Here is an 18,046-nt window from a genome sequence, read left to right on the forward strand (position 1 = left end):
TTTCTCTCACCCACTCCTAAAGCTAGTGGGGAATGTTAGAGATGGTGACATACCCCCCTCTAACCATCGTGAGAAAGGCAGCCAGCTAAAAATGGCAAAGGTTGACTGACAGTATGGCACAGTGGCAGTGATAAATTCATGGCTAAGTAGTACATGGGGTCAGGCAGAGGTAATAAGCATTCTCATGCCAGCACTGTCCAATAGGACTTTGTACAGTGATGTAAATGTTCCATATCTTTGTGGTTTAATATAGTAGACACTGGCCACATATGGCTATTGAGTACTGAGAAATGTAGCTGATGCAACTAAAGAACTAAATTTTAAAATTTTATTTAATTCTAATTAAATGTGGCTAGTGGCTACCATATTTGACAGTGTAACTCTATGCTTTACCTCCTAGAAAGTGGCTTAAGGCATTTTCCTGATGCTCTCAAATCAGGGAGGAATAGCATGGGAGACAGAAAAAGGACCTAAAGAACAGGGGTGCTTATTTACGTCAGCAACTTCTGCACTGCAACCACCCCTTCTGTCATTACCCTACCTTGCTTCTAAATGGCAAGCTCAGATAGTCTTGCCAGGGAAAAACTTTGACAGTTTTACAGAGCACAATAACTCCCCCACAGGTTGGAGCAAGTAACTGTAAAAGAATGAAATGTAACAGAAACAAATGTAATATTCTGTAGTTTGGTCTAAGAAATCAACAATTCAAGGACAGACTGAGAGACATACAGCTTCTAGACAGCATATTTTAAAGAAATTTAAGAAGTACTGGTTGATCATAAGTTCAGTATGAGTCAGAAGTGAGATCCACAAGAAAAACTGGTAACTGCTAACATTCATTAAGGCTCAGGATAAAGAGATTTTGGTGTGTGTGTGTGTGTGTGTGTGTGTGTGTGTTAACAGAGTTGTCTTGAGACAGAATAGACTGGTTAGGATTTGTAGTGAGTATCCTGTCACTGTAGGTGATAAAATGTAGTAACGTTTGAAGACTATGGTCTGGCAGGTGTGCAGAGAACAGACTGGAGCCAGGGAGGCCAGCTAAGAGGAGGTGCTGTGTCTCATCTGCCCTAGCAGTTAGAACTCCCTTTCTTCTGTTCCTATGATTGGTCCACCACCCCACACCTCAATGTATTAGGGAAGAAAAAGACAGTTGCCCTGCTCTTCTTTTTCTCTTCTCTTCTTTCAAATTGGTGCAGGGACAGTGAGCAGGTTAGTGACCACAAAGCATGTTCAGCTTCTCTAAGGAAAAGTTTGTTAAGACTGAACTGTAACTCATCCTCCTGCCTTCTCAACTTATTATTCCACCAAATGTCTGGGATCTAACTTTCAATCTTCTTTTCACAGGAGCCATTTGACTGGAAATTAGATCAGACAAACAGAGAAAACTGGGAAGGATGGTATAACATTCAACAAGTGGGCCATCCAAAGTCCCAGGAAAATGGGGCCTAGGATTGTACTTCTGGAGTTAGAGGTTTTGAGAGACAACCCATATAATGTCTATACTAGAGAAATGTTTGTTTTGTATTAATAATACTGCAGACATTTGCTGTGAGCCAAGAGTAAAACAGTTTTCATGGATTATTAAAACTTCAGCAAATTCTACTGTAATTCTCCCCATTTTACAGATGAGGAAACTGAGTCACTGAGAGGGAGAATGAGATTGTCAAAGGCCACACCACTAGTCAGTGACTAAACTAGGGTTTGTGTTCAAGGAGTCTGGCTCCAGTCTCTGTTCTTAACCACAATGCTACATCCTATCTCTATATTGTATAGGAGGAAAGGTTTGGATGTTATTTTACAGTGACTTTGGGCAGAGTTCCCTAGAAATAGGTGCTAGAACAGATGGTAAAGTTCTCTGGACCATGCCATGTGTGAGGCTCCCTTCCTCATCCTTGGCTGGTTGTATCAGATAGGTACAAAAATAATGGCATAGCAAAGATGAGTCTGTTTCTCTTTCATAGAGAAAACGCCTGCAGGTAGGCAGTTTATGGCTGCCTTGCTGGCTCCATGATTATCAGAGACTCCTTCCAGTTTTCTCTTATCCTATCCTTAGGAGTATGGACCTTGTCCTTATGGTCTAAGATGGTTGCTAGAACTTCAGCCATCACATCTAAATATTCTTAAGCGTCAGGTTTAAGTAAGGACCAAAGAAGGGCATGCTGTTTTCCTTAAAGGTAGTTTTTCAAAAGTTCTACCCAACATTTCTATTTACATATCACTGGACAGAACTTGATCATATAAGTCACCTCTTACTGTAAAGGAGGATAGAAAATGTAGTCTTTTGTACCATGTGGCATGGATTCTATCTAAAATCAGGGCTCTCTTGCTAAGTAGGAAGAGGAGAATGGATGTTAGTGTTGGCACCCAGCACATTGGTTCAATGGCACATTGACTCATCCAACTTGTAATTTTGTGTCTTCACAGTGACTACAGGTATGTGGCAGCTGCTCTGGCTGTCATGAGAAATGTGACTCAGCAGATCAATGAACGCAAGCGGCGCTTGGAGAATATTGACAAGATTGCCCAGTGGCAGGCCTCTGTCCTAGACTGGGAGGTAGGACCCTTACTAACAGGGACATTGGAGAGTCTGAATACCTTAGCCAGAACCTCACATCTTAGCCAAAGATGAGCAAAGAGTAATTATATTTGAAGAGCATCAGAAAGGATTTAGATTAGAGCCAAGGCAAAACTTCCTGCTAATAAGAGGTGTTGTGTACTTGAATAGCTTTCTAAGAAGGTTGGAGAAATCTCGGTTGCAATATTTCATTAGGAAAGGAAAGATTCATCTATTTGGGTGTTGCTAAGAAATAATTGGGTTGACTCAGTAGCCTTTCAAAGCTCTTTCAAGTCCTGGAATTTTATCACCACCAGATGAACACTTGGATAAGGAGTAATAGGTAATAATTCACTCCCAGACACAGAGTGCAAGGTTGTTTCTCTGATGCAGGCCAGCCAACATACTTCTTCTTTTCCTCTTCGTGAGATCACCTCACCCTGACATATCTACTAGTTCTATCCAAGCCTGCACACTTCAGGTCACAACCATCATCCCTGCCCAACTGACAGGCCAAGTTCTGTTTTTTAATTATCTGCTTATAAAAATAATCCCTGAGCCTTCCATTCTATTGGAATTGGCCACGACTTCTCTGAACTCAGAAAGCCTTCACTAAAGCATTGTCTTCTGAGATGCTAACTTTCAGAGGATATACACAGCCTAACAAATAAATGGAGCTTTTGCCTCTTATGCCACTACTCTGTTGAAGTTCCTGAGGTGTCTGTTAAACAGAAAAAAGAGCTGTGAACTTTAAGGCCTCACAGGTACCTGTGTGTTAAGTACACTATTTATTGTTTCTCTCTTGTGCCCATCAAGAGAACCAGGAGTAATGACATTTCACATTTATCTCTCAGACCCAAGTTATGAAATCTGACAGTCCACAGCTAATATAACCAAGATAGTAGAGGCAGGACATGCTACCAGGGAGGAGGTGGCAATCTTAAGCTTCATGATCATAGTGTAGAAGTTGAGTCAGCTCCCCATTCCTCTGGCCTCCACACAGGTATAATTTCTTGTAATTTGAGAGCTAGTAGCTCTCTAACTTCTCATATAGTTTAGCACATTCCAAGGGAATGAAACAGCCTTACAGTTACTTAACCAATGTCCAGAAAAAGTCATCTTTCCTTTATTCTGCTACTTCTGTTCCTCTTTAATGTACATGGCTGGAAATGTCCACAGTTCTGAGCAGCTGGCATATTTTTGAGTCTTATTTGAAGGATAATGTCCCCATACAGAGTAGAAAACAGCAGTGATTCTTTGAGATGCAAGGAGAGGAAGGAATCTATATAAAGAGATCTTCTTGCTCATAAGAAGAAAACAGCACTGGCGCAGACTTATTAGGAAATCATGGATTCTCCTTCCCCTGTGTCTGGTTTGCTTTGGATAGTTTCCTGATCAGAGGACTGGATCAAATGACCTCTAGAAAGATCGCTAATTCTCAGGCACTCTGAAACTGTGGCTGATTAGCAGGCCTCTTTTTCTCTACCCCTGTGGGGATTCTCTGTAATAGGATGTTCCCAGCAGCAGTTGTCTTTCTATTCCCTGAAACATTTTTCCCCTTCCCAATACCTGGAAGACCTTCTAATTCCTCCATGGGCTCTTGGCCTCCAGTCCCTGCAGCTGGGGCCATGGGAGACCAAGAATAGCTTAAAATTCTTTGGCCTGTTCAGGGAGCTTCACTAACACCTAACATGAAAGCACTGAACTATGATTTAAAGACTCAGCATCTCAGAAGGAATTTTATTTGTTTTTGTCTATAGTTGGGGGTTGGGAAACAAAGGAAAGTCTTTCGAATAGGAGGCAGTTACTTTCTGCCTCCTTTGTTAGCATGATTGACTGGTCCTCTAATCTCATCCAAGCCCACACAACCCTGCTTGACAAAGTCCTTCTTTATTTAAGTTAGTAAGAAGAAAAATTCCTTGTGGTTAACTTTTCAGACTCTGAGGTCACTGTGCAACTGACCAGCTTCAGAAGGTTTGCCCTCTATGAAGCATTTTCTTTAGCAAGGCCTGATGGGTACATTTCAGAGGCCAGGACCAAAGTTTCGATCAAGTGTGCCATATCTAGTCTTAAATATTTCTAAAATGTCAGAGTCAGTAGGTCTCTTAGGGAACTCCCCAAAGAACATCTCTGGCCATGCTTATGCACATGTGTGCGCGCACACACACGTGCACACATGCAAACCTTGTAATGATGGTGGAAGTCTGAGAAGCCTATTCCTGACTGAGGCCAAACAGCAAGTCAATGACAAAACTAAAACTTGAATCTAGTCTCCAGATTCCCTGGGGGGTGTTCTTTACACTGCTGCACCACATACTCTTCCAGCCTTCTGCTTCCTACAGCCCAGTTGCTTCCCTTTATGATATTGCTGGGACTTGTTTCTGCAGTAAAGTGTCCATATCTAAGCAAGAGAGTAAGACTGCCTTGGGGGGAAGTCCAACTCCTGGTAAGGCTAAAGGTAGATGAGTGCTGGGGAGCCTCCCACAGAAAGCAATAGGATATGTCCATTCCATGGCTGGTTGGCTATTGGCTTGGGTGGCTCAACCTCACTGATTCCCTGGTATAGGTTTTTTCTATGTTCCACCTACCCGAGCAGTTGGACATTCAGAAAGAAGTCCTGCCAGCTTGGTGGGTGCAGCTGTGGACAAGCCTTGCAAATCAAGAAAATGAAGCAGTGCTTTGCTCTCTCTGCCACTCACTTGCCTCCTCCACATGTTTGAATAAACAGGGTGGGTATCAAAAGCATCTACATAATAATTTCAGTTTGATTTGTCAAATGAAAAAGAAGAGTCAGGAGACCTTCAAGATGGTGGAGGAGTAAGACATGGAGATCACCTTCCTCCCCACAAATACATCTGAAATACATCTACATGTGAAACAACTCCTACTGAATGTTAGCAGAAGACCTCAGACTTCCCAAAAGTAAAGAAATTCCCCATGTACCTGAGTAGGGCAGAAGAAAACAGCAAAAAACAGAGACAAAAGAATAGGGATGGGACCGACACCTCTGGGAGGGAGGAGTGAAGGAGGAAAAGTTTTCACACACTAGGAAACCCCTTCACTGGTGGAGACGGGGTGTGGCGGGGGAAGCTTTGGAGCCATGGAGGAGAGCACAGCAGCAAGGGTGCAGAGAGCAAAGTGGAGAGATTCCCACACAGAGGATCAGTGCCAACCAGCACGCACCAGCCTGAGAGGCTTGTCTGCTCACCAGCCAGGGCGGGTGGGGGCTGGGAGCTGAGACTATGGATTCGGAGGTCAGATCCCAGGGAGAGGACTGGGGTTGGCTGCATGAACACAGCCTGAAGGGGGCTAGTGCGGCACAGCTAGCCAGGAGGGAGTCCAGGAAAATGTCTGGAACTGCCTAAGAGGCTAGAGACCATTGTTTCAGGGTGCACGAGGAGAGAGGATTCAGAGCACTGCCTAAACGAACTCCAGAGCTGGGTGTGAGCCACGCCTATCAGCATGGACACCAGAGATGGGCATGAAATGCTAAGGCTGCTGATTCAGCCACCAAGAAGCCTGTGTGCAAGCACCAGTCACTATCCACACAATCCCCCCCAGGAGACTGTGCAGCCCACCACTGCTAGGGTCCCGTGATCCAGGGACAACATCCACGGGAGAAAACATGGCGTGCCTCAGGCTGTTGCAATGTCACACCAGCCTCTGCCGCTGCAGACTCGCCCTGCATTTCATACCCCTCCCTACCCCCCTGGGCTGAGTGAGCCAGAGCCCTCTAATCAACTGCTACTTTAGCCCCTTCCTGTCTGAGTGAAGAACAGATGCCCTCAGGCGACATACACGCAGAGGCAGGGCCAAATCCATAGCTGAACTCCAGGAGCTGTGCAAACAAAGAAGAGAAAGGGAAATTTCTCCCAGCGGCCTCAGGAGCAGTGGATTAAATCTCGACAGTCATCTTAATGTACCCTGCATACATGGAATACCTGAATAGACAACGAATCAGCCCGAAATTGAAGTGCCGGACTTTGGGAGCAACTGCAAACTTGGGGTTCACTTTCTACATCTAATTTGTGTCTGGTTTTACGTTTATCTTAGTTTAGTATTAAAAGTTTATTATCAGTGGTAGATTCATTTATTGATTTGGTTTCTCTCTTCTTTTTATATATATATAAATATCTATTTTTTTAATTTTTCTCCTTTTGTGAGTGTGTATGTGTATGCTTCTTTGTGTGATTTTGTGTGTATAGCTTTGCTTTTACCATTTTTCCCAGGGTTTGGTCTCTCCATTTTTAAAATAATTTTATATTATTTTAATTTTAATAATTTTAATAATTTTTAAATTTTTATAATTTTTAAATTTTTTATTTTAGTAACTTTATTTTATTTTTACCTTTCTTTCTTTTTTATTTCCTTCTTCTTTCTTTCCTTTCTTTCTTTCTTCCTTCCTTCCTTTCTTTCTACCTTTTCTTCTAGCTGTGTGGCTGAAAGAGTCTAGGTACTCCAGCCACATGTCAGTCCTGTACCTCTGAGTAGAGAGAGCTGAGTTTAGGACATTGGTCCACCAGAGACCTCCTAGCACCACATAATATCAAACAGCAAAAGCCCTCCCATAGATCTCCATCTCAATGCTAAGACCCAGCTCCACTCAATGACCAGCAAGCTACAGTGCTGGACAACCTATGCCAAAAAACTAGCAAGGCAGGAACACAACCCCACCCAATAGCAAAGAGGCTGCCTAATATCATGCAAATGTCAAAACACCGCAAAACCCACCACTGGACATGGTCTCGCCCACCAAAAGACAAGATCCAGTCTCATCCACCAGAACACAGGCACCAGACCCTTACCAGGAAGCCGAAACAACCCACTGAACCAACCTTAACCACTGGGCACAGACAATAAAAACAGTGGGAACTACGAACCTCCAGCCTGCGAAAAGGAGACCCCAAACACAGTAAGTTAAGCAAAATGAAAACACAGGGAAAAACACAGCAGACAAAGGAGCAAGGTAAAAACCCACCACACCAAACAAATGAAGAGGAAATAGGCAACCTACCTGAAAAAGAATTCATCATAATGATAGTAAAGATGATCCAAAATCTTGGAAAAGGAATGAAGAAAATACAAGAAACGTTTAACAAGAACCTAGAAGAACTGAAGAGCAAACAATGATGAGAAACACAATAAACGAAATAAAAAAATTCTCTAGAAGGAATCAGTAGCAGAATAACTGAGGCAGAAGAATGGATAAATGACGTGGAAGGTGAAAGAGTGGAAATAACTACTGCAGAGCAGAATAAAGAAAAAAGAATGAAAAGAACTGAGGACAGTCTCAGAGACCTCTGGGACAACATTACCACACCAACATTCGAATTATAGGGGTCACAGAAGAAGAAGAGAAAAAGAACAGGACTAAGAAAAATTTTGAAGAGATTATAGTTGAAAACTTCCCTAATATGGGAAAGGAAATAGTCAATCAAGTCCAGGAAGCACATAGAGTCCAATACAGGATAAATTCAAGGAAAAACATGCCAACACACATATTAATCAAACTATCAAAAATTAAATACAGGGAAAAATATTAGAAGCAGCAAGGCAAAAGCAACAAATAACATACAAGGGAATCCCCATAAAGTTAACAGCTGATCTTATAGCAGAAACTCTGCAAGCCAGCAGGGAGTGGCAGGACATATTTAAAGTGATGAAAGGGAAAAACCTACAACCAAGATTACACAGCAAGGATATCACTCAGATTTGAAGGAGAAATTAAAAACTTTACAGACAAGCAAAACTTAAGAGAATTCAGAACCAGCAAACCGGATTTACAACAAATGCTGAAGGAAATTCTCTATGCAGGAAACACAGGAGAAGGGAAAAATATACAATAACGAACCCCAAACAATTAGGAAAATGTTATTAGGAACATACATATCGATAACTACCTTAAATGTAAATGCATTAAATGTTCCAAACACAAGACATAGACTGGCTGAATGGATACAAAAATAAGACCTGTATATACGCTGTCTACAAGAGACCCACATCAGACCTAGGGACTCATACAGACAATAAGTGAGGGGATGGAAAAAAATATTCCATGTAAATGGAAATCAAAAGAAAGCTGGAGTAGTAATTCTCATATCAGACAAAATAGACTTTAAAATAAAGACCATTACAAGAGACAAAGAAGGACACTACATAATGATCAATGGATCGTTCCAAAAAGAAGGTATAACAACTGTAAATATTGATGCACCCAACATAGGAGCACCTCAATACATAAGGCAAATGCTAACAGCCATAAAACCGGAAATCGACAGTAACACAATCATAGTAGGGGACTTTAACACCCCACTTTCACCAATGGACATATCATCCAAAATGAAAATTAATAGGGAAACACAAACTTTAAATGATATTCTAAACAAGATGGACTTAACTGATATTTATAGGACATTCCAATGAAAAACAACAGAATACAGTTTCTTATCAAGAGCTCATGGAACATTCTCCAGGATAGATCATATCTTGGGTCACAAATCAACCCACGATAAGTTAAGAAAATTGAAATTGCATCAAGTATCTTTTCCAACCACAATGCTATGAGATTAGATATCAATTACAGGGAAAAAAAAACCTATAAAAACTACAAACACATGGAGGCTAAACAATACACTACTAAATAACCAAGAGATCACTGAAGAAATCAAAGACAATATCAAAAAATACCTAGAAACAGATGACAATGAAAACACAATGATCCAAAACTCTTGGGATGCAGCAAAATCAGTTCTAAGAGGGAAGTTTATAGCAATACAATCCTACCTCAAGAAACAAGAAACATCTCAAATAAACAACTTAACCTTACACATAAAGCAATTAGAGAAAGAAAAACAAAAAAATAACCCAAAGATAGCAGAAGTAAAGAAATCATAAAGATTAGGTCAGAAATAAATGAAGAAGAAATGAAGGAAATGATAGCAAATATCAGTAAAACTAAAAGCTGGTTCTTTCAGAAGATAAACAAAATTGATAATCAATTAGCCAGACTCATTCAAGAAGAAAAGGTAGAAGACTCAAATCAACAGAATTACAAATGAAAAAGGAGAAGTAACAGCTGGCATTGCAGAAATGCAAAGGATCATGAGAGATTACTGCAGGCCGCTAAATGCCAACAAAATGGACAACCAGGAAGATATGGAAAATTCCTTAGACAAGTGCAACCTTCTGAGGCTGAACCAGGAAGAAATTGAAAATATAAGCAGACCAATCACGAGCACTAAAATTGAGATGGTGAATAAAAATCTTCCAACAAACAAAAGCCCAGGAACAGATGGCTTCACAGGCAAATTCGATCAAACATTTAGAGGACAGCTAAAACCTATCCTTGTCAAATTCTTCCAAAGTATAGAAGATGGAGGAACACTCCCAAAGTCACCCTGATACCAAAACCAGACAAATATGTCACAAAGAATAAAAATTCAGGCCAATATCACTGATGAATATATATGCAAAAATTCTCAACAAAATACTAGCAAGCAGAATCCAACAGCACATTAAAAGGTTCATACACCATGATCAAGTGGGCATTATCCCAGGAATGCAAGGATTCTTCAATATACACAAATCAATCAATGTGATAAACTGTATTAACAATTTGAAGGAGAAAAACCATATGATCATCTCAATAGATGCAGAAAAAGCTTTTCACAAAATTCAACACCCATTTATGATAAAAACCTTCCAGAAAGTAGGCATATAGGGAAGTTACCTCAACATAATAAAGGCCATATATGACAAACCCACAGCCAACATAGTTCTCAATGGTGAAACACTGAAACCATTTCCTGTAAGATCAGGAACAAGACAAAGTTTTCCACTCTCACCACTGTTATTCAACATAGTTTTGGAAGTTTTAGCCACAGCAATCAGAAGAAAAACAAATAAAAGGAATTCAAATCAGAAAAGAAGAAGTAAAAATGTCACTGTTTGCAGATGACATGATACTATACATAGAGAATACTAAACATGCTACCAGAAAACTACTAGAGCTAATCAATGAACTTGGTAAAGTAGCAGGATACAAAATTAATGCACAGAAATCTCTTGCATTCCTATACACTATGATGAAAAATCTGAAAGATAAATTGAGGAAACACTCCCACTTACCATAGTACCAAAAATAATAAATACCTGGGAATAAACCTACCTAAGGAGACAGAAGACATGTATGCAGAAAACTATAAGACACTGATGAAAGAAATTAAAGATGATACAAACAGTTGGAGAGATATACAATGTTCTTGGATTGGAAGAATCAATATTGTGAAAATGACTACTACCCAAAGCAATCTACAGATTCAATGCAATCCCTATGAAACTACCAGTGGAACTTTTCACAGAAGTAGGACAAAAAAGTTCTCAGTTTGTATGGAAACATAAAAGACCCTGAATAGCCAAAGCAATCTTGAGAAAGAAAAACGAAGCTGGAGGAATAAGGCTCCCTGACTTCAGACAATACTACAAAGGTACACTAAGCAAGACAGCACAGTACTGGCACAGAAACAGAAATATAGATCAGTAGAACAGGATAGAAAGCCAGAGGTAAACCCATGCACCTATGGTCACCTTATTTTTGATAAAGGAGGCAGGAATATACAGTGGAGAAAAGACAGCCTCTTCAATAGTGGTGCTGGGAAAACTGGACAGCTACACGTAAAAGAATGAAATTACAGCACTCCCTAACACCATACACAAAAATAAACTCAAAATGGATTAAAGACCTAAATATAAGAGCAGACACTATAAAACTCTTAGAGGAAAACATAGGCAGAACACTCTATGACATAAATCACAGCAAGATCCGTTTTGAGCCACCTCCTACAGAAATGGAAATAAAAAAATAAATAAACAAATGGGACCTAGTGAAACTTAAAAGCTTTTGCACATCAAAGGATACCATAAACAAGAGGAAAAGACAACCCTCAGAATGGGAGAAAATATTTGCAAATGAAGCAACTGACAAAGAATTAACCTCCAAAATTTACAAGCAGCACATGCAGCTCAACATCAAAAAAACAACCCTATCCAAGAATAGGCAGAAGACCTAAATAGACATTTCTGCAAAGAAGATATACAGATTGCCAACAAACATATGAAAGAATGCTCAACATCGCTAATCATTACAGAAATGCAAATCAAAACTACAATGAGGTATCACCTCACACCAGTCAGAATGGCCATCATCAAAAAATCTACAAACAATAAATGCTGGAGAGGGTGTGGAGAAAAGAGAAGCCTCTTGCACTGTTGGTGGGAGTGTGAATTGATACAGCCACTATGGATAACAGTATGGAGGTTCCTTAAAAAACTAAGAAGAGAACTGCCTTATGACACAGCAATCCCACAACTGGGCATGTACCCTAAGAAAACCATAATTCCAAAAGAGTCATGTACCACAATGTTCATTGCAGCTCTATTTACAATAGCCAGGACATGGAAGCAACCTAAGTGTCCATCAACAGATGAATGGATAAAGAAGATGTGGTACATATATACAATGGAATATTACTCAGCCATAAAAAGAAATGAAATTGAGTTATTTGTAGTGAGGTGGATGGACCGAGAGTCTGTCATACAGAGTGAAGTAACTCAGAAAGAGAAAAACAAATACCGTATGCTAGCACATATGTATGGAAACCAAAGATAAGAAGAAAAGTTGTTCTGACGAACCTAGGGACAGGTCAGGAATAAAGACGCAGATGTAGAAAATGGACTGAGGACACGGGGAGGGGGACAGGTAAGCTGGGACGAAGTGAGAGAGTGGCATTTACATACATACACTACCAAATATAAAGTAGATTGCTAGTGGGAAGCGGCCACATAGCACAGGGAGATCAGCTCGGTGCTTTGTGACCACCTAGAGTGGTTGGATAGGGAGAGTGGGAGCCAGACTCAAGAGGGAGGAGATATGGGGATATATATATATATATATATATATATATATATATATATGTATTGCTAATTCACTTTGTTATACAGCAGAAACTAACACATCATTGTAAAGGAATTATACTCCAATAAAGATGTTTAAAAACGTAAATTAATTTAAAAAAAAAACAAGAATCATAGAAGAAACTTTCACAACTTAATCTCCCTTGAAAAGGGATTAAGAAAGAGGGTGGAGAGTTAATACCACACCGGAAATTGGTGCCTGCTCAGTAAATCAGAGCATTTTGCTAGAGAGCAGGAGACCTTGTACTGTATCCACACGTGACCGGCCCTCAGCTTATTCAATGAACATTTTGGATTTATTTGCCCACCTCCACTTTCCATCCTTGCTCCCTGCCAGCCTATGTGTACTAGAGTTCATGGAGTCCCCCATGCTCTGCCCTACCCCCTAGGGCTTCTAAAAAATCAGTGGATGAGTGAAAGTATCGCCTATACCTCTAAATAATAATAAGTACCTTCAATCAGCTTAGGGGAGCATCAGGAAGAAGAACATGTTCTCACGAATTGCAGTTTCTAGGAAATTTCTAATTTCTCTGATGCTGATGTTTGGTTATGCTCTCACATTGCTACCCTTCACATGCATTAGATCCACTTGAAGGTAAGGGGAAGGAACATATCCCTGACAGCTTATTTTGTTTTTTTCCATTCTTTAATTGTTCTTTATTTTTGCAAGATTTTTTAAAACAAATTTATTGGAGTATAATTGCTTTACAATGGTGTGTTAGTTTCTGTGTATAACAAAGTGAATCAGCTCTATGAATACGTATATCCACATATCCCCACCCTCTTTTGCCTCCCTACTGCCCTTTCTATCCCTCCCTTCAAGGTGGTCACAAAGCACCGAGCTGATCTCCCTGTGCGATGCAGCTGCTTTCCACTAGCTATCTATTTTACGTTTGGTAGTGTATATATGTTAGTGCTACTGTCTCACTTTGTCCCAGCTTACTCTTCCCCCTCCCTATGTCCTCAAGTCCATTCTCTACATCTGCTTCTGTATTCCTGTCCTGCCCATAGGTTCATCAGAACCATTTTGGGTTTTTTTAGATTCCGTATATATGTGTTAGCATATGGAATTTATTTTTCTCTTTCTGGCTTACTTCACTCTGACAGACTCTAGGTCCATCCACCTCACTACAAATAATTCAATTTCATTTCTTCTTATAGGTGAGTAATATTGCATTGTATATATGTGCCACATCTTCATCCATTCTTCATCTGTCGATGGACACTTAGGTTGCTTCCATGTCTTGGCTATTGTAAATATTGCTGCAATGAACATTGTGGTACATGACTCTTTTGGAATTATGGTTTTCTCAGGGTATATGCCCAGTAGTGGGATTGCTGTGTCATATGGTAGTTCTATTTTTAGTTTTATAAGGAACCTGCATACTGTTATCCATAGTGGCTGTATCAATTTACATTCCCACCAACAGTGCAAGAGGGTTCCCTTTTCTCCACACCCTCTCCAGCATTTATTGTTTGTAGATATTTTGATGATGGCCATTCTGACTGGTGTGAGGTGATACCTTATTGTAGTTTTGATTTGCATTTCTGTAATGATTAGTGATGTTGAGTATTCTTTCATGTGTTTGTTGGCAATCTGTGTATCTTCTTTGGAGAAATGTCTATTTAGGTCTTCTGCCCATTTTTTGGATTGGGTTGTTTGTTTTTTTGTTATTGAGCTGCATGAGCTGCTTGTAAATTTTTGAGATTAATCATTTGTCAGTTGCTTCTTTTGCAAATATTTTCTTCCATCCTGAGGGTTGTCTTTTCATCTTGTTTATGGTATCCTTTGATGTGCAAAAGCTTTTAAGTTTCATTAGGTCCCATTTGTTTATTTTTGTTTTTATTTCCATTTCTGTAGGAGGTGGTTCAAAAAGGATCTTGCTGTGATTTATGTCATAGAGTGTTCTGCCTATGTTTTCCTCTAAGAGTTTGATAGTGTCTGGCCTTACATTTAGGTCTTTAATCCATTTTGAGTTTATTTTTGTGTATGGTGTTAGGAAGTGTTCTAATTTCATTCTTTTACATGTAGCTGTAACCCTGACAGCTTCTTTTATATCTTTTTTTCTTTCTGGAGATTTTTACCAGGATCCCAAGTTTGCAGCTCATATTTGAGAACTTGATTGTGTGTTGTTGTGATTTCCTCCTCATAGCACCCTTCCCCCATAGCCTGGTTGTATAATACTCAATAGCATGTTCCAGTTTACCATTGGACGTTTGAATTCAAAGAAGTTGGAGGAAACACAAAAGCCCAACGTGATGGCAGCAGCAAAAACATCTTTTTAAAGCTAAATGGCTTGATGAGGCATACTCTTTGGACCAGGAGATCAAATGTGGAGGGATAGATTTGTTATTTCTCTGCTTTCCTCCTAGCAGGCAGAATTGAATATAAACTCTGAGAAGGGTAGCATTTCCTTTGTCTTCTCCCTTGATGTGCTCAGGGCACAACCCCACATCAGATAATCAGCCTATAATTAGAATGAGGTGCTGGGCATTGGGATATTGCAATGAATGAGATGTAGCCTTGACTATCCAGTGAGGGCAAGTATGTTCCAGGCAGAGAAAACAGTGTGAGCAAAATTCTGGAAGAATGGAAGAGAACAGAAGGCATGTGGAGGAGTGGGAGGTGGGAAGAGATTGCACTTGAGGGGTCAAGGCAAAGAACTGTGTAGTGCAGTGGGGCAGATAGGGCAAAGTCTGATTGCTCTAAACTCTGAGAGGTCCCTCTACCTTACATGAGCTTATTTCGTGTTCTCAAGCAGCCATGTGATTTGAGCCAAACAGGAACCTTTGAATTAGCCCCATTGTCTAATGAGGAAACAGATTGTGATTAAGCTACTTCTGAAGGAAGTGAGTTGACGGCAGCACTGGGCCTAGAACTGAAGTCTTTGAGGTTCTTACCTTAGAAATTTCCAAGGCAGCTGCTTGTTCCATTAAGGGATCATTATTTTGCTGTGGTTTGATGGTTTAGAGCATGGACTTTTGAGCGACTCTCTCCTGGATTCTGCCACTTTCGGCATATTACTTCCAATTTCTCTGACACTGGTTTGGGGACAAATAACACTACATCCCTTGTTGGGTTGTGAGTATTAATAGGAATATGTGGCACAGGATTTAGGGTACACAGTAATAATCAAGGTAATAACGATCACTATATGGAGCTTACAGTGTGATGTGTACTTTTGTAAACACTTTATATATGTTAACTTATATAATCCTTACCACAGCCAAATGAGGTTGGTAATGTTATTATCATCATTTTAAAGATGAGGAAACTGAGGAACAGAGAAGATGAGTTAACTGACAACAATCACCTTTGTGAGCATAGAGGTGTATTTTTTCAAGTTTTTTTTTTTTTCTTGGTAGAGTGGCACCAAGTGGCATTTTATGGCAAGTACTTAAAACAGAATTGATAGAATTGGGTTGCTCCTAGCTGGTGCAGTGTGTAGACCAGATGCCACTGAGTAGTCCTCCTGGTCTGATCATTCTCAGCTTAGCAAGTTGTGCCTTTAAAAGTCATCCTGGCCATCTTTGTATAGCATTGGCCCCTTTTATAGCGTTCTTTCACTTCATACATATTCAAAATGGACTATAGTACATCTTCCTGGCCTGCCTCAAGGTGGGGCATGGCCGACTGGTACCATGTTCAGCTTCCCATCCCTCCAACAGGAAAACCTTGCATGACCCCCACACTCTGAGGGATTCTTCTCCTAGCACTGGGCCTCCAGAAGTTCTGTGCTAGTATGTGGGCCCCTCAAGGAGGAGTGTTTACCAAAGTTCCAGGGAACCCCTGAGGTGTAGTCTGGAGTCACACTAGTATCTCTGAGCTTTCTTTTTTTTTTTTTAACATCTTTATTGGAGTATAATTGCTTTACAGTGGTGTGTTAGTTTCTGCTTTATAACAAAGTGAATCAGCTATACATATACATATGTCCCCATATCTCCTCCCTCTTGCATCTCCCTCCCACCCTCCCTATCCCACCCCTCTAGGTGGTCACAAAGCACCAAGCTGATCTCCCTGTGCTATGTGACTGCTTCCCACTAGCTATTTTACATTTGATCGAGTATATATGTCCATGCCACTCTCTCACTTCATCCCAGCTTACCCTTCCCCCTCCCTGTGTCCTTTTTGAGGTTGTATTATTAGAAAATATTTCCATTGAGCTCCCCTTTTTCTTTCCATCCCTTAGACTGAAAAAAAAGTGATATGCTCAAGAATACAATTTCCTGCTACCCTTCTCTTTGGGCCACTGCCCTGCCTAGACTGTTTACCTCTGATTGTTTCTGGGGAGATGCGGGAACCGCCATCTCTAAAGTTGACTTGAAGCTTTTCAGTACAAGGCTGAGACCTTAGCATTAGAGTATCAGGGCTAAGACCTTAGAGATCATCCTCACATACTTCATTTAACAGCTGGAAAACTGAGACCCAGAGAGAGGAAGGGACTGACTCCAGTGACTTTTTGGTCTAGAGACAGTATAACATAGTGGCAAAAATGAGCACACTCTCTGGAGCTGCAGACTTGTGGTTGGATTGTGGATCTTTGGCTAACTAGCTGGGTGACTGTGGCTGATCACTTGACTTCTTTGTACCTCAGACTATAAAGATGACAGCAAGACTATCTACCTCCCAGGGCTACTGTGATGCTCAGAAGAGACAGAGTGAAAGTATGTAGCACAATGTCTGATCCCTGTAGGTGCTCAATAAGTATTCTCCTGAGTCAGGGGACCACTTCTTTTTGTCCCCATGGTTTGCCTTGCATTCCATGAGCTCTGAGCATACCTATATTAGACTCCTTTGCTGACATGTAAGCTCCTCGATAACAGGGCCAAGTCTGGCTTGGCATCTGACATAGACCCCCACATATCAGAGTTCCCATAAATAAGAGGCCCTTGGAAACTCTGTAGAATAGAATTAGCTAGGTGTTAGGTGTTTTTGGTGTGTGTGTCTGATTCTACATAGCAAGAAATATAAGCAAGTTATTCAGGCTTTTTGGATAACAGACCAAGGTGATGAAATTTCCTGTTTAATCAGTAGATTTTAATGAACTGAGAAAGGAAGGAAAAACAATTTTAAGAGGGTGAATGGATTCTCTTTCTCTCCTTCAAACATCATCTCCTTCTTGTCCTTCCCTGTCTTGTTTTACTTGTCTGGGAAACAGAGAGACTTCTAGCACCTGCTCAGGCTTTACTCTTCAGGTACAAGAAAGAGACTAAAAGTCTAGAACTAGGATGAAAGATTGGGGCAGAAAGAGAGATTTAGAGAAAAAGAGAGAGGGAGAATAAGAGAGAGAGAGACAGATAGACAGACACCTCATGGTAGCTGCTGCCTCTAGGGCCAGAGAGCAACTGGCAAAGAAGGACTATAGCAGTCCTGGGTAGTGGGGCTCATTTGGCCTCAGGGTAAACAAGAGTATGGGTCTTTATAGCTCATGGAGCCTTTCAGGGACTCCCAGAGGTCCCTCCCTCCATCCTTTCTTCCTCACCAGGCCCTTTCTGTCCTCCTCCTGTCCCAGCCTATGC

The 18,046-nt window shown here is 40.7% G+C and overlaps 1 protein-coding gene across 5 annotated transcripts in view; it reads left to right on the plus strand.

Moving 5' to 3' along the window:
• Positions 1–18,046, plus strand: part of ARHGEF9 (Cdc42 guanine nucleotide exchange factor 9) — a 229,633-nt gene that overhangs the window by 158,750 nt on the left and 52,837 nt on the right. For all 5 annotated transcript variants that reach the window (XM_022564102.3, XM_022564092.3, XM_022564103.3 and 2 more), the window contains one exon: positions 2,425–2,554. In XM_022564102.3, the coding sequence (XP_022419810.1) occupies positions 2,425–2,554 (130 nt within the window). The remainder of the gene's footprint in view (positions 1–2,424; positions 2,555–18,046) is intronic.

Source organism: Delphinapterus leucas, chromosome X, assembly GCF_059928025.1.
Source record: "Delphinapterus leucas isolate spDelLeu-1000000601 "Yukka" chromosome X, BTC_Dleu_Yukka2, whole genome shotgun sequence".
NCBI classification, from domain to species: domain Eukaryota; kingdom Metazoa; phylum Chordata; class Mammalia; order Artiodactyla; family Monodontidae; genus Delphinapterus; species Delphinapterus leucas.